This window comes from Pristiophorus japonicus, chromosome 19 (genome assembly GCF_044704955.1).
Source record: "Pristiophorus japonicus isolate sPriJap1 chromosome 19, sPriJap1.hap1, whole genome shotgun sequence".
Taxonomy (NCBI): Eukaryota; Metazoa; Chordata; class Chondrichthyes; family Pristiophoridae; genus Pristiophorus; species Pristiophorus japonicus.
This window is the reverse complement of record NC_091995.1, coordinates 99,062,535-99,083,085: the sequence shown is the minus strand read 5'-3', so window position 1 is coordinate 99,083,085 and position 20,551 is coordinate 99,062,535. Positions and strand designations below refer to the sequence as shown.

General features: G+C 56.6%; 2 protein-coding genes across 2 annotated transcripts in view; one reads left to right on the top strand and one right to left on the bottom strand.

The window, feature by feature from the left end:
* Positions 1-1,309: 1,309 nt before the first annotated feature.
* Positions 1,310-4,395, bottom strand: LOC139230564 (E3 ubiquitin-protein ligase TRIM56-like). Its single transcript, XM_070862391.1, has one exon. The coding sequence runs from the start codon at positions 4,349-4,351 to the stop codon at positions 2,426-2,428; it is 1,926 nt and encodes a 641-aa protein (XP_070718492.1). The 5' UTR covers positions 4,352-4,395; the 3' UTR covers positions 1,310-2,425.
* A 6,727-nt stretch (positions 4,396-11,122) lies between these two features.
* The window catches only part of LOC139230314 (probable ATP-dependent RNA helicase DDX47), a 13,134-nt gene continuing 3,705 nt past the window's right edge, over positions 11,123-20,551 (top strand). Inside the window, exons 1-3 of the mRNA XM_070862139.1 lie at positions 11,123-11,228; positions 12,606-12,699; positions 16,670-16,858. Of these exons, the coding sequence (XP_070718240.1) occupies positions 11,142-11,228; positions 12,606-12,699; positions 16,670-16,858 (370 nt within the window). The 5' untranslated portion in view covers positions 11,123-11,141. The remainder of the gene's footprint in view (positions 11,229-12,605; positions 12,700-16,669; positions 16,859-20,551) is intronic.

Here is a 20,551-nt window from a genome sequence, read left to right as displayed (position 1 = left end):
AGACTGAAGACCATGGCCACTCGTGCTCCTTGTGTCAGTGTCAGCCGGGCCTCAGTGGGCAGCTCTCTCACCTCTGAGTCAGGAGGTTGTGGGTTCAAGCCCCACTCCAGCACAAAAAACCTAGGCTGACACTCCAGTGTATTACTGAGGGAGCGCCGCACTGTCGGAGGGGCAGTACTGGGGGAGTGCTGCACTGTCGGAGGGGCAGTACTGAGGGAGCGCCGCACTGTCGGAGGGGCAGTACTGAGAGAGTGCTGCACTGTCAGAGGGGCAGTACTGAGGGAGCGCCGCACTGTCGGAGGGGCAGTACTGAGGGCGTGCCGCACTATCGGAGGGGCATTACTGAGGGAGTGCCGCACTGTCGGAGGGGCAGTACTGAGGGAGCGCTGCACTGTCGGAGGGGCAGTACTGAGGGAGCGCTGCACTGTCGGAGGGGCAGTACTGAGGGAGCGCCGCACTGTCGGAGGGGCAGTACTGAGGGAGCACCACATTGTTGGAGGGGCAGTACTGAGGGAGTGTCGCACTGTTGGAGCAGCAGTACTGAGGGAGTGCCGCACTGTTGGAGGAGCAGTACTGAGGGAGTGCTGCACTGTTGGAGGAGCAGTACTGAGGGAGCACTACACTGTCTGAGGAGCAGTACTGAGGGAGCACTGCACTATCGGAGGGACCGTACTGAGGGAGCACTGCACTGTTGGAGGCACAGTGCTGAGGGAGCGCTGCACAGTCATAGGGGCAGTACAGAGGGAGCACTGCACTGTCGGAGGGGCAGTACTGAAGGAGTGCTGCACTGTTGGAGGGGCAGTACTGAGGGAGTGAGTGCTGCACTGTTGGAGGGGCAGTACTGAGGGAGCGCTGCACTGTTGGAGGTGCCGTCTTTTGGATGAGACATTAAACTGAGGCCCCGTCTGTGCTCTCAAGTGGATGTAAAAGATCCCACGGCACTATTTTGAAGAAGACATGGGGAATTATCCCCGGTACCCTGGGGGACAATATTTATCCCTCAATCAACATAACAAAAAAAAGATTATCTGGTCATTATCACATTGCTGTGTGTGGGAGCTTGCTGTGCACAAATTGGCTGTCACATTTCCCACATTACAACAGTGGCTACACTCCCAAAGTACTTTATTGGCTGTAAAGTGCTTTGGGACGTCCGGTGGTCGTGAAAGGCGCTATAGAAATGCAGGTTTTTTCTTTTCCTACATAAAGATGCCTGGGCCAACTGGGGCAGATCAGGGGGGGCCCGGCCGACTCTCAGAGCTCCCTGCATAAACTCACTGAGCCACTGCGGAATGGTAAACACCTTTATTATATTTTACAATCAAGGCAGAAGGAAATAGATTGAGTACAATGGAATATTTGGTCATTATTCAGCCGATATGTCAATGATATTTTCAGCACGTTGTATAATCAGCACCGTTACAAGGCTCAGGAGAGCCAAACCCAGATTCACCAAGAGCTGGAATTGGTCACATGCTTTGGTCAGAGTCCAATGATAGAGTCGGATAGTGCGGGAGAATTTCCCTGGACTTCTCCCAATCTCCCACTCTGACTGAGGCCGTTTCTCCCTGGGTTCCGCTGGTCTGTTGAAGTTGTGGCGGGAGTTGAGGGGGAAAGCCCATGAGCCGGTCTTTGGAGCTCCTCACTCGCTACCTCACTGAAGAAATATTTGTTTTAAGTTAAAATGCTAAAGATTTGAAGTAATAATCAATGCATTTCCTACACCCTAAATAATCTATATTAAAAAGCTTGTATCTATTTCGCACATTTATTCACCAATCTTAATCATGTGGATCATTCCAATTGATCGGGTTGGTCCCTTGGAATCCAATTGGACAATTGCAATCAAATGGCTTTCTATAGGTTACTGACCCTTTGTAGCAATCCCATTGGCCAATATAATCATGCCATGGGGTGGGAGATGAAGACTTGGTTAACCTCTGCCATCAAACACTCAACTGGCTTTAAATCAATCACCAGGCAAGGTACAAACAGATTCAAGTGTAGGAATGTCTCAAACATTGAGAGAATGGAATGGTTTGGGGCAGCCCAGAGCACATTTAATGGTGGGTCTAGCTGTCCTCCGCCTCAGGCCCCAATTGCTGGCGGAACAGTGAAATATTCCATTCCCACGCCTGCTGTCTGCTGCCAATCCATCAGAAATTCAGTGCTGGTTTTGTGATGTTGGGCCACATCTGTTACCAACTTATTGGAGATTTCTCAAACTTATTTTACACAGTGCGTTTATTTCGGGACAAACTGAGCCCTTCAGCCCATCGTTTGGAGCTGGATTGAAAGCCAGGTCCCAGATTTCAGGAGTGGATATCTCACACACTTCGCCAGACAGCCTGGTTGATGTAGATTGTCATCATGTGGATAAGATGGTGCTATGTTGACCCTGAATTCTGCCCCGGGAGCCGTGATGTTAGTACAGGGCCAACTTGTAGACACACACAGTGCCATCGCCCTGGGTTACAAGGAGGTGGTTCTTTCGATTGACAGCAATGACTCGCGGCTTGTGTAGCCCATCCTCTGTGCTCAACAATTCCTCCTGAAATGTTCCATTGGGTGAAAACAGGAGGATCCGGCCGGGCTCAGTCACATAGATATTGTCCTTTCTATCCACACAGACGCTGTAAGGGTTGAGGGATGTGTGCAGGCCGTGCTCACAGATCTCAGCACACACACTCAGCACTTGCCCACTGCGGTTCAGGATGAGAATACTCTTATTCCCATAATCAGACACGATGAATTCTTCATTACTGTTGACTGCAATGAAGAAAAATCTGTTGCCCTCGTAGCCGTGTGGTTTGACCCTATCCACCACACGGCCATCTACATCATAGAGAGAGATAGAACATAAAGTCCCTTCGCTGACAGCCACATACTGATCTTTGTAAGCTGCAATGGGGTAATTGGTCTCGGAGCCTCGCAGGAAAAGCTGTTTGAGCAGCGTGCCGTCCATGTCTAGCAGGTACAGCTTGTTGTTGGCAGAGCAGGCGATGGTATTGTCACAGACAGCCACACTGCAGGGATCGTCCTCATCCGGCAGGGAGATGGTCCTCTTGAGGTGCCCGTTGTTTCGGTAGCATTTTAGGATGGAGTTTTCTTCGTCGACAATGATGATATCTCCAGAGTTGGAGGTGCTGATACCGGTCAATTTTGGGTCATATTCGTCATCTGAGAGCGCTGTGTTAAAGGAACGCAGGTGCCTGGGCTGGCCGCTTGCACAGTATGGAGGAAGAGTTGCCGGAGGCTGGTAGGGCTGCGATTGAGGGGCGCCTGTCCCACCAAAGCTGAGGCTAAAGAGGTTGTTCTTTGACATCAGGTCCTGTACTGACTTGTTGACGGCTAGGTTGGGACTGGCTGTGTTCAGGGCTGGGATGTTCACTGCCTGCAATGCATCAATCTGATCCTGGACAATGTTCTGCAAACACACCGTTTCCCTGGCCTTCCCGGCCGACAAGACCCTGTCACACAATTCCCTGGTACCCCTCGCCTTTCCCGTCTGCAGCCGGAGGTCAGACACCGCAGTTTGGTGCAACTCTTCCTGCTCCTTGACATAATCGGACAGCTTCTGCTTGATGGCATCGCCTTGTTTAAAGAGCTGGGTTATGACTTCGGTCAGAGCACTCTCCACGCTGGACCTGACCGAGCGTTCAGTCGCTTTCACTCGCTCCAGCGCGCCATTCAGCCCATCTTCCTGCAGGGCGGCGGCCTGCAGCTGGCCCTCCAGCTTCGCGGCCAGCTCCTTCACCGCGGCCCTCCTGCTCTCCGCGGCCACCTTTATCGCAACCGTTTTATGGTTGTGGCAGCATTGCCGGCAGCAGTCGGAGCAGATCGCACAATTGCAGCGGTTGCAGTAATAGTCCGCCTGGCTCCAGGGGTGCAGGCGGCACTGAGTCTCCTTCTCCATCCTCAGCTCGGCATCGCAGGGTCCCGGGCCCGGGCCGGCCAGATCCCACACCCTGTGGCTCGGGTGGCTGGCCCGGTGGTGGTCCTTACAGGACTGGCACAGGTACAGCGAGCATCCTCTGCATTCTGCCACCGCCCCCCGTGCCCCCCTGGGCGGGCACAGGGCGCAGGCTGCCGCCTGGCTCTGGAAGATGTCCAGGAGACTGTTGATGTGGAAGTTGGTCTGCAGTTTGTCGAGGCCAGCACTCAGGTCTACCTCCACCCTGCATTCGGGGCACTGGATCCTGCGGTTCCTCCTGCTCAGCTTCTCCAGGCAGCCCTGGCAGTAAGTGTGCAGGCAAGGTAGCATCTTGGGCTGCTTGAACATTTGCAGGCACACTTTGCAATTGAGAAAGTCATTTTGGATTTTATCTGCGATGCTGGACGAGGTGGCCATGGTGCACAGCCACAGCACAATACAAGCCCAGGAGCCCGCTCCGCTCCCACACTTGTTGGCAGGCGATTGGTCGCAGGGCTTGACACGTGCTGAAAACAAAACCTAAACTGGAGTTCGCGAAAAGTTACTGAATGGAAAGTGAAAGTGCGCGGATTGGGAGCGGGGAGGGCATTGGTGGACACTGCACACCACCCGTTCCAGCACTGAGCTATGGAGCTGAGACATGTCAGGAAGACAGGCCAGCTTCTGGGGCAGCTTCTGGGGCAGGTGACCCACCACCATCGACACAACAAGCCAGATATTGTTCAACTCAAGCCCCTCACCGACCACAGGCTGGGACAAGAAGCCAGGGTCCGAGCGGCCAGCATTGGGCCCAGGGTCCAAGGTCCAGACCCTTCCCCCCCGGTGTGGGGGTCACACCCCTCACCCCACACCCTTCCCTTCCCAGCCACAAATACCAACACTTGCACAGTCACCCTCCCCACAGGGCAGCGCCGGGAGTTTCTCTGGATCTCACTCACCTGCAGGCCGGTGGGGGGGGGTCCCAGCTGGTGGGGGCTAGGGGTGGGGGGGGGGGATCCCAGGCTGCAGGATCCCGAGTTGAGCTCCCTCGTTGCAAGCTCCAAGCGAGATCAGTCCCACTGTCCAGTCAGCGGAGGGATAAGAACATAAGAAATAGGAGCAGGAGTGGGCCATACGGCCCCTCGAGCCTGCTCCGCCATTCAATAAGATCATGGCTGATCTGATCATGGACTCAGCTCCACTTCCCCACCCGCTCCCCATAACCCTTTATCCACTTTTGTTTAAGAAACTGTCTATTTCTGCCTTAAATTTATTCAATGTCCCAGCTTCCACAGCTCTCTGAGGCAGCGAATTCCACAGATTTACAACCCTCTGCGAGAAGAAATTTCTCCTCATCTCAGTTTTAAATGGGCGGCCCCTTATTCTAAGATCATGCCCCCTAGTTCAAGTCTCCCCCATCAGTGGAAACATCCTCTCTACATCCACCTTGTCAAGCCCCCTCATTATCTTATACATTTCGATAAGATCCTCTCTCATTCTTCTGAAATCCAATGACTAGAGGCCCAACCTACTCAACCTTTCCTCATCTCCGGAATCAACCCAGTGAACCTTCTCTGAACTGCCTCCAAAGCAAGTATATCCTTTCATAAATATGGAAACCAAAACTGCACGCAGTATTCCAGGTGTGGCCTCACCAATACCTTATATAGCTGTAACAAGACTTCCCTGCTTTTATACTCCATCCCCTTTGCAATAAAAGCCAAGATTTCATTGGCCTTCCTGATCACTTGCTGTAGCTGCATACTATCCTTTTATGTTTCATGCACAAGTACCCCCAGGTCCCGCTGTACTGCAGCACTTTGCAATCTTTCTCCATTTAAATAATAACTTGCTCTTTGATTTTTTTCTGCCAAAGTGCATGACCTCACACTTTCCAACATTATACTCCATCGGCCAAATTTTTTCCCCCTTAGATGTCTATGTCCTCCTGTAGCCTCTTTGTGTCCTCCTCACACATTGCCCTTCCTCCCATCTTTGTATCGTCGGCAAACTTGGCTACATTACACTCGGTCCTTTCTTCCAAGTCGTTAATATAGATTGTAAATAGTTGGGGCCCCAGCACTGATCCCTGCGACACCCCACTGGTTACTGATTGCCAACTCATGGGTGGCTCCGAACCACGTCTTCCTGGTTTGATTCTATGTTTATTAACTCAAAGCTTGCATTGCAGCCAGTTTCAGTCCTTTAATGTGAGGACGATCTGCAGCCGGCCATTCAATGGACAACTGGTCCCTGAAGTTCCAGCACCACGTGCACTGTGTGCAAGACCTCGGGTCACACGGGCTTTGCAAGATGGCGAGACCAACAAAAGACACGTTTTTTTCTTATCTTTATCCGATTCAAAACACTTTGAAAATACGTTTGTTGTTTAAAGTGCATTTCCAAAACACAGCGCACGCTGAAATCCCGCAGTATTTTGCTGGTATTTGCTGGTTGCAAGCAGCAACATTTGCATTGATGCATTCCGTGCAGGTCCTGCAGGATTGGACAGTGTAAAGTGATGACCATGGATATAGTTTTTAGTGATTTGTGGTGAGCCCACAATGGTCGTGCCGGGCTGGGATTGTGCTGAGATGGTGGCGGGTAGCATGCTGTGGGATGGAGTCAAGGACACTTGCGTCGAAGACAGAGTCGCGGTTAAGGAGATCCTTGAAATGCTCCTTCCAGCGGGCCTTGACTGCCTCTTGGTCCTTGGTGAGTTTCTCCGCATTCTTGGCCAGCAGTGGGGAGGGGCCTTGGGTGCTTGGGCCATAAGTGATCTTGACTGTGCTAAAGAATCCCCGCACCTCATGGTTGTCAGCTAACTACTGGATCTGCTCTGCTTTCTCCACCCACCATCTGTTCTTTAGGTCATGGTTTTTTTGTTGGCCCTCGGCCTTCAGCCGTCTGTAGAGCTGCTGTCTTGCTCTCGTGTTGGGTTGCTGCTTTAAGTTCAGAAATGCCTTGCACTTGCAGCTAATTAGCTCCTGGATCTCCTGGCCGTTCTCGTTGAACCAGTCAGTGTTTCCTGGTTGAGTGACTGAGCGTCTCTTTGCACGCACTGATTATGGAAGCCTTCAGGGCAGACCAGGCGCTGTGGGCATTCTGCATCTCAGGGTCATCGACGATGCCAGGTTGGCTGCTAGGCGCTGGCTGTATCGGGCTTTCTTAACAGGGTCTATGTTGATGTTAATGACGGCGCGGATTAGACAGTGGTCCGTCCAGCGCTTTATAAATCAAAGTCTCTTTTTCTTTTCCCTGTACTTGTTAAAAAACTGTTCATCTCTAACTTAATCCAGATCATCGACCCGAAACGTTAGTTCTGTCTCTCTCTCTCCACTCTCTCCAGCATTTTCTGTCTTTATTTCAGATTTTCAGCAGCTGCTTTTGTTTGAATAATCCGCCTTTTGGGTGCGACGTTAAACCGAGGCCCCGTCTGCTCTCTCGGGTCGACGTAAAAGATCCCATGGCACTATTTTGAAGAAGAGCAGGGGAGTTCTCCCCCGGTGTCCTGGGGCCAATATTTATCCCTCATCGCCACTAAAAACAGATTATCTGGTCATTATCTCATGCTGGTTTGTTGTAAAAGTGGCTGCCGTGCTTCCTCTGATTCCTATACCAGTGACAATACGTCAACATGACTTCATTGTCTGTGAACTGCTTTGGGCCGTGAAAGGTGCTGTAAATGTAAAGCTTTCTTTTTTAATAAAAAAAATTGTTTACAGGATGTGGGCATCGCTGGCCAGGCCGGCATTTATTGCCCGTCCCTAATTGCCCCTTGAGAAGGTGGTGGTGAGCCACCTTCTTGAACCGCTGCAGTCCGTGTGGTGAAGGTGCTCCCACAGCGCTGACTTTGTCCCAGAGGTTTGGTACCAAGTGTCTCGCTGGGCCATTTCACAGGGCAGTGAAGAGTCAACCACATTGCTGTGGGTCTGGAGTCACATATCGGCCCAGACCGGGTAAGGGCGGCAGATTTCCTTCCCTAAAGGACATCAGTGAATCAGATGGGTTTTTTCCGACAATCCGGTAGTTACTGATTACTAACACTGGCTTTTTATTCCCGATTTTATTTTCTTATAATTAGCTGATTTTAAATTCCCCAGCTGCAGTGCTAGGATTGGAACTCACCTTTCCGTTAGTGCAGGCCTCTGGATTACTAACATAACCACTATGCTACCGTACCTATTAACCGTAATGTTAACCTGTTCCTAGTTGATCCAGATCTTTGAAAGTGGAGCAGGCTCAAAGGGCTGTACAGCCTATTTCTTATTACTACAGCAAAATGCTATTTCTCACAAAAGCAAATAATGTCAGTACAATACAATATATTGGGGTTCTTCCTTCTCTTCCTGCTTCCATGCATGGACCTAGAATCATTAAAGGCAGCCATTTGGCCCATCGAGCCTGCGGCAGCTTTCTGAAAGAGCTATCCAACTAGCCCCTGCTCATTCCACATAGCTCTGCACATGCGTTCCCTTCCAGCATTATCCAATTCCCTTTCTAAAGTTACTTTCAGGCAGCACATTGCACATCACAACAGGTCGCTGTGTAAAGAAATGTTTCCTCATCTCGCCTCTGGTTCTTTTGACAATTGCTGGCACTGGCTCAATGGGCCAAATGACCTCCTCCTGTGCTGTGACCATTCTATGATTCTACCTTAAACCTGTGTCCTCTGGTTACTGACCCGGCTGCCACTGAAAACAGTTTATCTGGTCATCGATCCCAACTATTTACAATCTATATTAACGACTTGGAAGAAGGGACTGAGTGTAACGTAGCCAAGTTTGCTGATGACGCAAAGATGGGAGGAAAAGCAATGTATGAGGAGGACACAGAAAATCTGCAAAAGGACATAGACAGGCTAAGTGAGTGGGCAAAAATTTGGCAGATGGAGTATAATGTTGGAAAGTGTGAGGTCATGCACTTTGGCAGAAAAAAATCAAAAAGCAAGTTATTATTTAAATGGAGAAAGATTGGAAAATGGGACTCTACTCATTGGAATTCAGAAGAATGAGAGGTGATCTTATCGATACGTATAAGATTATGAGGGGGCTTGATAAGGTGGATGCAGAGAGGATGTTTCCACTGATGGGGGAGACTAGAATTAGGGGGCATGGTCTTAGAATAAGGGGCCGCCCATTTAAAACTGAGATGAGGAGAAATTTCTTCTCTCAGAGGGTTGTAAATCTGTGGAATTCGCTGCCTCAGAGAGCTGTGGACGCTGGGACATTGAATAAATTTAAGACAGAAATAGACAGTTTCTTAAGTTATGGGAAGCGGGCGGGGAAATGGAGCTGAGTCCATGATCAGATTATCCATGATCTTATTGAACGGTGGAGCAGGCTCGAGGAGCCGTATGGCCGACTCCTGCTCCTATTTCTTATGTTCTTATTGACTCTATCAAAAGTTCCCCTCAGCTTCCCTGCCCTCGGAGAACAAACCCAGCTTCTTCAGTCTCTCCATATCACTGAGGACCTTCATCCCTGGTCCCCATCCCCTGCTCCAATCCCTGGTCCCCATCCCCTGCTCCAATCCCTGGCTCCCATCCCCTGCTCCAATCCCTGGTCCCCATCCCCTGCTCCAATCCCTGGCCCCCATCCCCTGCTCCAATCCCTGGCCCCCATCTCCTGCTCCAATCCCTGGTCCCCATCCCCTGCTCCAATCCCTGGCCCCCATCCCCTGTTCCAATCCCTGGCCCTCATCCCCTGCTCCAATCCCTGGCCCCCAACCCCTGCTCCAATCCCTGGCCCCCATCCCCTGCTCCAATCCCTGGCCCTCATCCCCTGCTCCAATCCCTGGCCCCCAACCCCTGCTCCAATCCCTGGCCCCAATCCCCTGCTCCAATCCCTGGTCCCCATCCCCTGCTCCAATCCCTGGCCCCCATCCCCTGCTCCAATCCCTGGCCCTCAACCCCTGCTCCAATCCCTGGCCCCCAACCCCTGCTCCAATCCCTGGCCCCCATCCCCTGCTCCAATCCCTGGTCCCCATCCCCTGCTCCAATCCCTGGCCCCCATCCCCTGCTCCAATCCCTGGTCCCCATCCCCTGCTCCAATCCCTGGTCCCCATCACCTGCTCCAATCCCTGGCCCCCATCCCCTGCTCCAATCCCTGGTCCCCATTCCCTGCTCCAATCCCTGGCCCCCATCCCCTGCTCCAATCGCTGGTCCCCATCCCCTGCTCCAATCCCTGGTCCCCATCCCCTGCTCCAATCCCTGGTCCCCATCCCCTGCTCCAATCCCTGGCCCCCATCCCCTGCTCCAATCCCTGGCCCCCATCCCCTGCTCCAATCCCTGGCCCCCATCCCCAGCTCCAATCCCTGGCCCCCATCCCCTGCTCCAATCCCTGGTCCCCATTCCCTGCTCCAATCCCTGGCCCCCAACCCCTGCTCCAATCCCTGGCCCCAATCCCCTGCTCCAATCCCTGGTCCCCATCCCCTGCTCCAATCCCTGGCCCCCATCCCCTGCTCCAATCCCTGGTCCCCATCCCCTGCTCCAATCCCTGGCCCCCATCCCCTGCTCCAATCCCTGGTCCCCATCCCCTGCTCCAATCCCTGGTCCCCATCCCCTGCTCCAATCCCTGGCCCCCATCCCCTGCTCCAATCCCTGGCCCTCAACCCCTGCTCCAATCCCTGGCCCCCAACCCCTGCTCCAATCCCTGGCCCCCATCCCCTGCTCCAATCCCTGGTCCCCATCCCCTGCTCCAATCCCTGGCCCCCATCCCCTGCTCCAATCCCTGGTCCCCATCCCCTGCTCCAATCCCTGGTCCCCATCACCTGCTCCAATCCCTGGCCCCCATCCCCTGCTCCAATCGCTGGTCCCCATCCCCTGCTCCAATCCCTGGTCCCCATCCCCTGTTCCAATCCCTGGTCCCCATCCCCTGCTCCAATCCCTGGCCCCCATCCCCAGCTCCAATCCCTGGCCCCCATCCCCTGCTCCAATCCCTGGCCCCCATCCCCTGCTCCAATCCCTGGTCCCCATCCCCTGCTCCAATCCCTGGTCCCCATCCCCTGCTCCAATCCCTGGCCCCCATCCCCTGCTCCAATCCCTGGCCCCCATCCCCTGCTCCAATCCCTGGCCCCCATCCCCTGCTCCAATCCCTGGCCCCCATCCCCTGCTCCAATCCCTGGTCCCAATGCCTTGTTCAATCGCAGCCTCAGGCCTGGGACTACAACTCCCGGCACGCCCTGCGCGGAGGGCTGCGCATACTCGGTGAGAGGCGGCGCGGCCAAGATGGCGGCAGAACGACGGAGCGAGGGGCCGGAGCCGGAGCCGGAGCCCGAGGCCGAGGCCGCGGGGCCGGGCAGCTTCAGGGAGCTGGTGAGCGGGGGGCGGGGTAACCGGGGAGCGCGGCTCGGGTGGAGCCTTTACTCACAGGCCGCGGCTCTGGGCCCCGGGAACACAGCCGGGAGAGAGAGAGCGAGACCCCCAAAGCCTGACCCCCCCCCCCCCAAGCCCCGACCCCTGACCCCCCCCCCAAGCCCCGACCCCTGACCCCCCCAAACCCCGACCCCTGACCCCCCCAAGCCCCGACCCCTGACCCCCCCCCAAGCCCCGACCCCTGACCCCCCCCAAGCCCCGACCCCTGACCCCCCCCAAGCCCCGACCCCTGACCCCCCCCCGACCCCTGACCCCCCCCCCAAGCCCCGACCCCTGACCCCCCCCCCCAAGCCCCGACCCCTGACCCCCCCCCAAGCCCCGACCCCTGACCCCCCCAAGCCCCGACCCCTGACCCCCCCAAGCCCCGACCCCTGACCCCCCCAAACCCCGACCCCTGACCCCCCCAAACCCCGACCCCTGACCCCCCCCAAACCCCGACCCCTGACCCCCCCAAACCCCGACCCCTGACCCCCCCAAACCCCGACCCCCCCCAAACCCTGACCCCCCAAACCCTGACCCCCCCCCCCCAAACCCTGACCCCGCCCACAAACCTGACCCCCACGACTCTGTGATCTCTGGCCGTCACCCCCACTTACCCTGACCCTCACTCCCCCCCCCCCCCACTCCCCCCCCGGGTATGGGTGGGTCGGCACCGATGAAATGTTTGAATGACCCGTTACCATTAGAGACCCACATTCTCGAGGGGCTGTCAGCTCCCCATTCAGCTGCAGACCCCGAGCCGTGGCCCGGGGAGGGTGGGAGTCCCTGGGGTTTGGGGGTGCTGGGGTTTGGGGGCGCTGTGGCCCTGGGGTTTGGGGGCGCTGCGGCGCTGGGGTTTGGGGGCACTGTGCCCCTGGGGTTTGGGGGCACTGTGCCCCTGGAGTTTGGGGGCGCTGGGGTTTGGGGGCACTGTGCCCCTGGAGTTTGGGGGCGCTGGGGTTTGGGGGTGCTGGGGTTTGGGGGCGCTGTGGCCCTGGGGTTTGGGGGCGCTGGGGTTTTGGGGCGCTGTGCCCCTGGGGTTTGGGGGCGCTGGGGTTTGGGGGTGCTGTGCCCCTGGGGTTTGGGGGCGCTGTGGCCCTGGGGTTTGGGGGCGCTGCGGCGCTGGGGTTTGGGGGCGCTGTGGCCCTGGGGTTTGGGGGCGCTGCGGCGCTGGGGTTTGGGGGCGCTGCGGCGCTGGGGTTTGGGGGCGCTGTGGCCCTGGGGTTTGGGGGCGCTGTGGCGCTGGGGTTTGGGGGCACTGTGCCCCTGGGGTTTGGGGGTGCTGTGCCCCTGGGTGTGGTTGCCTTGTGTAATCCCGGTCAGTGTTTTGTATCACAGGGTGTGACTGAAGTTCTGTGTGAGGCCTGCGAGCAGCTGGGATGGAAATCACCGACGAAAATCCAGACGGAAGCTCTTCCTGTGGCGTTGCAAGGTGAGAGGTTTAACGGCAGCGGGTCGCGCCGGGGACGATATCGCAATCATTCTCGTTCTTTGTCCATTCGTGTCCCCATCATAGCTTGACTGCTGAAGGACAGCTCGCTTGTCCTGGCCAACGTTAGCACATTTAACGGCCCATTTGCCTGTTTGTGTGGACATTGAAGATCCCACGGCGTCCAGGGGCCGACATTTATCCCATTACTGGCATCACTAAAACAGATTATTTGGGTCATTATCACATTACTGTGTGGGAGCTTGTTGTGTGCAAATTGGCTGCCATGTTTCCCACATTACAATAGTGACCACACTCCCAAAGTACTTCATTGGCTGTAAAGAGCTTTGGGGCGTCCTGAGGCCTTGAAAGGCGCTATATAAATGCAAGCCTTCTACTGGTTTATGTTGAAATTCAGAACGTCGGAGGCTGTTGGACTCCTCGAGTCTGTCCCCCATTTAATTTCATTATGGTGAATCTCTCTACCCGCCTTGGTTCCGTAACCCTTAATACCCTTCTATAAGAACATAAGAATTAGGAACAGGAGTAGGCCATCTAACCCCTCGTGCCTGCTCCGCCATTCAATAAGATCATGGCTGATCTGGCCGTGGACTCAGCTCCACTTACCCGCCCTCTCCCCGTAACCCTTAATTCCCTTATTGCTTAAAAATCTATCTATCTGTGATTTGAATACATTCAATGAACTAGCCTCAACTGCTTCCTTGGGCAGAGAATTCCACAGATTCACAACCCTCTGGGAGAAGAAATTCCTTCTCAACTCGGTTTTAAATTGGCTCCCCCGTATTTTGAGGCTGTGCCCCCTAGTTCTAGTCTCCCCGACCAGTGGAAACAACCTCTCTGCCTCTATCTTGTCTATCCCTTTCATTATTTTAAATGTTTCTATAAGATCACCCCTCATCCTTCTGAACTCCAACGAGTAAAGACCCAGTCTACTCAATCTATCATCATAAGGTAAACCCCTCATTTCTCGAATCAGCCGAGTGAATCGTCTCTGTACCCCTTCCAAAGCTATTATATTCTTCCTTAAGTAAGGTGACCAAAACTGCACGCAGTACTCCAGGTGCGGCCTTACCAATACCCTATACAGTTGCAGCAACACCTCCCTGCTTTTGTACTCCATCCCTCTCGCAATGAAGGCCAACATTCCATTCTCCTTCCTGATTACCTGCTGCACCTGCAAACTAACCTTTTGGATCCAAAAAGAGTTTCATGCACAAGGACCCCCAGGTCCCTCTGCACCTCAACATGTTGTAATTTCTCCCCATTCAAATAATATTCCCTTTTACTGTTTTTTTTTCCCAAGGTGGATGACCTCACACTTTCAGACATTGTATTCCATCTGCCAAACCTTAGCCCATTCGCTTAACCTATCCAAATCTCCTTGCAGCCTCTCTGAGTCCTCTACACAACCCGCTTTCCCACTAATCTTAGTGTCATCTGCAAATTTTGTTGCACTACACTCTGTCCCCTCTTCCAGGTCATCTATGTATATTGTAAACAGTTGTGGTCCCAGCACTGATCCCTGTGGCACACCACTAACCACTGATTTCCAACCGGAAAAGGACCCATTTATCCCGACTCTCTGCTTTCTGTTCGCCAGCCAATTCTCTATCCATGCTAATACATTTCCTCTGACTCCGCGTACCTTTATCTTCTGTAGTAACCTTTTGTGTGGCACCTTATCGAATGCCTTTTGGAAATCTAAATACACCACATCCATTGGTACACCTCTATCCACCAAGCTCATTATATCCTCAAAGAATTCCAGTAAGTTAGTTAAACATGATTTCCCTTTCATGAATCCATGCTGCGTCTGCTTGATTGCACTATTCCTATCCAGATGTCCCGCTATTTCTTCCTTAATGATAGTTTCAAGCATTTTCCCCACTACAGATGTTAAACTAACTGGCCTATAGTTACCTGCCTTTTGCCTGCCCCCTTTTTTAAACAGAGGCGTTACATTAGCTGCTCTCCAATCCGCTGGTACCTCCCCAGAGTCCAGAGAATTTTGGTCGATTATAACAAATGCATCTGCTATAACTTCCGCCATCTCTTTTAATACCCTGGGATGCATTTCATCAGGACCAGGGGACTTGTCTACCTTCAGTCCCATTAGCCTGTCCAGCACTACCCCCCTAGTGATAGTGATCATCTCAAGGTCCTCCCTTCCCACATTCCTATGACCAGCAATTTTTGGCATGGATTTTGTGTCTTCCACTGTGAAGACGGAAGCAAAATAATTGTTTAAGGTCTCAGCCATTTCCACATTTCCCATTATTAAATCCCCCTTTTCATCTTCTAAGGGACCAACATTTACTTTAGTCACTCTTTTCCGTTTTATATATCTGTAAAAGCTTTTACTATCTGTTTTTATGTTTTGCGCAAGTTTACCTTCGTAATCTATCTTCCCTTTCTTTATTGCTTTTTTAGTCAGTCATTCTTTGCTGTTGCTTAAAATTTTCCCAATCCTCTAGTTTCCCACTAACCTTGGCCACCTTATACGCATTGGTCTTTGATGTGATACTTTCCTTTATTTCCTTGGTTATCCACGGCTGGTTATCTCTTCTCTTGCCGCCCTTCTTTTTCACTGGAATATATTTTTGTTGCGCACTATGAAAGAGCTCCTTAAAAGTCCTCCACTGTTCCTCAATTGTGCCACAGAAATCTTACCCAGCAGAAATCTATCAATTTCAGTTTTGAAATTTCCAATTGACCCCCTCAGCATGAACAACTTTTGGGGAGAGAGTTCCAAATTCCCACCGCCCTTTGTGTGAAGAAGTGTTTCCTGACATCACCCCCGAACGGCCGGGCTCGAATTGTAAGGTGATGCCCCCTGGTTCTGGACTCCCCCCACCAGAGGAAAGGGTTTCTCTCTATTTAGCCGATCGAATCCTTTAATCATCGTAAACACCTCGATCCGATCACCCCTTAATCATCTTCACTCGAGGGAATACAAACTCAGTCTGTGCAACAAGTTAAAAGCCATTCCCCGTCAGCTGTAAAATATAGAAAATAGGTGCAGGAGTAGGCCATTCGGCCCTTTGAGCCTGCACCACCATTCAATAAGATCATGGCTGATCATTCACCTCAGTACCCCTTTCCTGCTTTCTCTCCATACCCCTTGATCCCTTTAGCCGTAAGGGCCACATCTAACTCCCTCTTGAATATACCCAATGAACTGGCATCAACAACTTTCTGTGGTAGAGAATTCCACAGGTTCACCACTCTCTGGGTGAAGAAGTTTCTCCTCATCTCGGTCCTAAATGGCCTACCCCTTATCCTTAGACTATGTCCCCTGGTTCTGGACTTCCCCAACATTGGGAACATTCTTCCTGCATCTAACCTGTCCAGTCCCGTCAGAATTTTATATGTTTCTATGAGATCCCCTCTCATCCTTCTAAACTCCAATGTATAAAGGCCCAGTTGATCCAGTCTCTCCTCATATGACAGTCCAGCCATCCCGGGAATCAGTCTGGTGAACCTTCACTGCACTCCCTCAATAGCAAGAACGTCCTTCCTCAGATTAGGAGACCAAAACTGAACACAATATTCCAGGTGAGGCCTCACCAAGGCCCTGTACAACTGCAGTGAGACCTCCCTGCTCCTATACTCAGTTAGTTTTTGAGTTGGAGTGGTGTTTGTTACTCCGGGATGTGCTGAGCTATATCGCGAGCGTCGGACACTCTGAGCTCCCTTGTTGGTTGTGGTCCCAGAGACAAACTTGCCAGATTTCGTGACCGTCGGTCTGCAGGACTCCAGCAACATTATCCTTGCTTTCTTGCTGGACGGGGGGGGAGCGAGGTGTGGGGGGAGGGAGCGGGTGAGGGAGGGAGCTGGTACGAGGAGTGGGGGAAGGGAAGCGAGGGGGGAACCATCGGCACGGATACAATATCCAATTAGCGGCAGTGGCTGTGCGGAGCCTCGTTTAACTTTGTCGTCCTCACTGTTTCAGGGCGGGACATCATCGGCCTGGCTGAGACGGGCTCGGGAAAGACGGGAGCTTTTGCCCTCCCCATCCTGCAGGCCCTGCTGGAGAAACCCCAACGCCTCTTTGCACTTGTCCTCACCCCCACCCGGGAGCTGGCCTTTCAGATCTCCGAGCAGTTCGAAGCTCTGGGCTCATCCATCGGAGTGAAGTCCGGTGAGTAAATGCTGCCCTGACACCATTGGTGGGGCAGGGTCGGTGGGGGGTGGTGAGGTGAGGGGGGAATGTGAGGGGGGGTGACGAGTTGGGGCGATTGGTGAGGGAGTGGGACGAGGAGGTCAGGGCGAGGAGATGTTCAATTTTAAATCACTCCTTGTCTGTCCTCCTCCTGACCAGGTTGGTCAGCCACGTCCCGTTACTGCTTTAAGGAGGGAATAAATTGTATTCAGATTGGCGCTCAGCACATTCTCTGGTTATAAGGTGCCAGAATGGCTCTCGCTGCGAGTGTATTGAGGCTCGGGGGGTGTGACGATGGGTCGGGGGGTGAGGATGTGTTGGGGGTCGGGGGTCAGGGGGTGAGGATGTGTCGGGGGTCGGGGGGTTGGTGAGGATGTGTCGGGGGGTTGGTGAGGATGTGTCGGGGGGTCGGGGGGTGAGGATGTGTCGGGGGTCGGGGGGGTGAGGATGTGTCGGGGGTCGGGGGGTGAGGATGTGTCGGGGGTCGGGGGGGTGAGGATGTGTCGGGGGTCGGGGGGTGAGGATGTGTCGGGGGTCGGGGGGGGTGAGGATGTGTCGGGGGTCGGGGGGTGAGGATGTGTCGGGGGGGGGGTCGGGGGGGTGAGGATGTGTCGGGGGGTCGGGGGGTGAGGATGTGTCGGGGGGTCGGGGGGTGAGGATGTGTCGGGGGTCGGGGGGTGAGGATGTGTCGGGGGTCGGGGGGGTGAGGATGTGTCGGGGGGTCGGGGGGTGAGGATGTGTCGGGGGTCGGGGGGTCGGGGGGTGAGGATGTGTCGGGGGGTCGTGGGGTGAGGATGTGTCGGGGGTCGGGGGTGAGGATGTGTCGGGGGTCGGGGGGGTGAGGATGTGTCGGGGGCCGGGGGTGAGGATGTGTCGGGGGTCGGGGGGGGTCAGGATGTGTCGGGGGTCGGGGGGTGAGGATGTGTCGGGGGGTCGGGGGGTGAGGATGTGTCGGGGGGGGGGGGGATGTGTCGGGGGGTCGGGGGGGTGAGGATGTGTCGGGGGTCGGGGGGTGAGGATGTGTCGGGGGTCGGGGGTGAGGATGTGTCGGGGGTCGGGGGGGTGAGGATGTGTCGGGGGCCGGGGGGTGAGGATGTGTCGGGGGGTCGGGGGGTGAGGATGTGTCGGGGGTCGGGGGTCGGGGGGTCAGGATGTGTCGGGGGTTGGGGGGGTGACGATGTGTCGGGGGGGGGTCGGGGGGGTCAGGATGTGTCGGGGGTCGGGGGGTGAGGATGTGTCGGGGGTCGGGGGTCGGGGGGTCAGGATGTGTCGGGGGTCGGGGGATGAGGATGTGTCGGGGGTCGGGGGTCGGGGGGTCAGGATGTGTCGGGGGTCGGGGGGTGAGGATGTGTCGGGGGTCGGGGGTCGGGGGGTCAGGATGTGTCGGGGGTCGGGGGGTGAGGATGTGTCGGGGGTCGGGGGGTGAGGATGTGTCGGGGGTCGGGGGTGAGGATGTGTCGGGGGTCGGGGGTCGGGGGGTGAGGATGTGTCGGGGGTCGGGGGGTGAGGATGTGTCGGGGGTCGGGGGGGTGAGGATGTGTCGGGGGTCGGGGGGTGAGGATGTGTCGGGGTCGGGGGGTGAGGATGTGTCGGGGGTCGGGGGTCGGGGGGTGAGGATGTGTCGGGGGGGGTCGGGGGGTCGGTGGGGGTGAGGATGTGTCGGGGGTCGGGGGGGGGTCAGGATGTGTCGGGGGGTCGGGGGGTGAGGATGTGTCGGGGGTCGGGGGGTCAGGATGTGTCGGGGGTCGGGGGGTGAGGATGTGTCGGGGGTCGGGGGGTCAGGATGTGTCGGGGGTCGGGGGTGAGGATGTGTCGGGGGTCGGGGGGTCAGGATGTGTCGGGGGTCGGGGGGTGAGGATGTGTCGGGGGTCGGGGGGGGTCAGGATGTGTCGGGGGTCGGGGGGTGAGGATGTGTCGAGGGGTCGGGGGGTGAGGATGTGTCGGGGGTCGGGGGTCGGGGGGTCAGGATGTGTCGGGGGTTGGGGGGGTGACGATGTGTCGGGGGGGGGGTCGGGGGGGTGAGGATGTGTCGGGGGTCGGGGGGTGAGGATGTGTCGGGGGGGGGTGAGGATGTGTCGGGGGTCGGGGGGGGTCAGGATGTGTCGGGGGTCGGGGGGTGAGGATGTGTCGGGGGGTCGGGGGGTGAGGATGTGTCGGGGGTCGGGGGTCGGGGGGTCAGGATGTGTCGGGGGTTGGGGGGGTGAGGATGTGTCGGGGGTCGGGGGGTGAGGATGTGTCGGGGTCGGGGGGTGAGGATGTGTCGGGGGTCGGGGGTCGGGGGGTGAGGATGTGTCGGGGGGGGTCGGGGGGTCGGTGGGGGTGAGGATGTGTCGGGGGGTCGGGGGGGTGAGGATGTGTCGGGGGTCGGGGGGGGGTCAGGATGTGTCGGGGGGTCGGGGGGTGAGGATGTGTCGGGGGTCGGGGGGTCAGGATGTGTCGGGGGTCGGGGGGTGAGGATGTGTCGGGGGTCGGGGGGTCAGGATGTGTCGGGGGTCGGGGGGTGAGGATGTGTCGGGGGTCGGGGGGGTCAGGATGTGTCGGGGGTCGGGGGGTGAGGATGTGTCGGGGGGTCGGGGGGTGAGGATGTGTCGGGGGTCGGGGGTCGGGGGGTCAGGATGTGTCGGGGGTTGGGGGGGTGACGATGTGTCGGGGGGGGGGTCGGGGGGGTGAGGATGTGTCGGGGGTCGGGGGGTGAGGATGTGTCGGGGGTCGGGGGGGGTCAGGATGTGTCGGGGGTCGGGGGGTGAGGATGTGTCGGGGGGTCGGGGGGTGAGGATGTGTCGGGGGTCGGGGGTCGGGGGGTCAGGATGTGTCGGGGGTTGGGGGGGTGACGATGTGTCGGGGGGGGGGTCGGGGGGGTCAGGATGTGTCGGGGGTCGGGGGGGGTCAGGATGTGTCGGGGGTCGGGGGGTCAGGATGTGTCGGGGGTCGGGGGGTGAGGATGTGTCGGGGGTCGGGGGGTCAGGATGTGTCGGGGGTCGGGGGGTGAGGATGTGTCGGGGGTCGGGGGGGGTCAGGATGTGTCGGGGGTCGGGGGGTGAGGATGTGTCGGGGGGTCGGGGGGTGAGGATGTGTCGGGGGTCGGGGGTCGGGGGGTGAGGATGTGTCGGGGGGTCGGGGGGGTGAGGATGTGTCGGGGGTCGGGGGGTCAGGATGTGTCGGGGGGTCGGGGGGTGAGGATGTGTCGGGGGTCGGGGGGTGAGGATGTGTCGGGGGTCGGGGGGGGTCAGGATGTGTCGGGGGGTCGGGGGGTGAGGATGTGTCGGGGGTCGGGGGTCGGGGGGTCAGGATGTGTCGGGGGTCGGGGGGTGAGGATGTGTCGGGGGTCGGGGGTCGGGGGGTCAGGATGTGTCGGGGGTCGGGGGGTGAGGATGTGTCGGGGGGGGGGGTCGGGGGGTGAGGATGTGTCGGGGGTCGGGGGGTGAGGATGTGTCGGGGGGGGGGTGAGGATGTGTCGGGGGGGGTCGGGGGGGTGAGGATGTGTCGGGGGTCGGGGGGGTGAGGATGTGTCGGGGGGGGGGTCGGGGGGGTGAGGATGTGTCGGGGGGGTCGGGGGGGTGAGGATGTGTCGGGGGTCGGGGGGGTGAGGATGTGTCGGGGGTCGGGGGGGTGAGGATGTGTCGGGGGGGGGGTCGGGATGTGTCGGGGGTCGGGGGGGTGAGGATGTGTCGG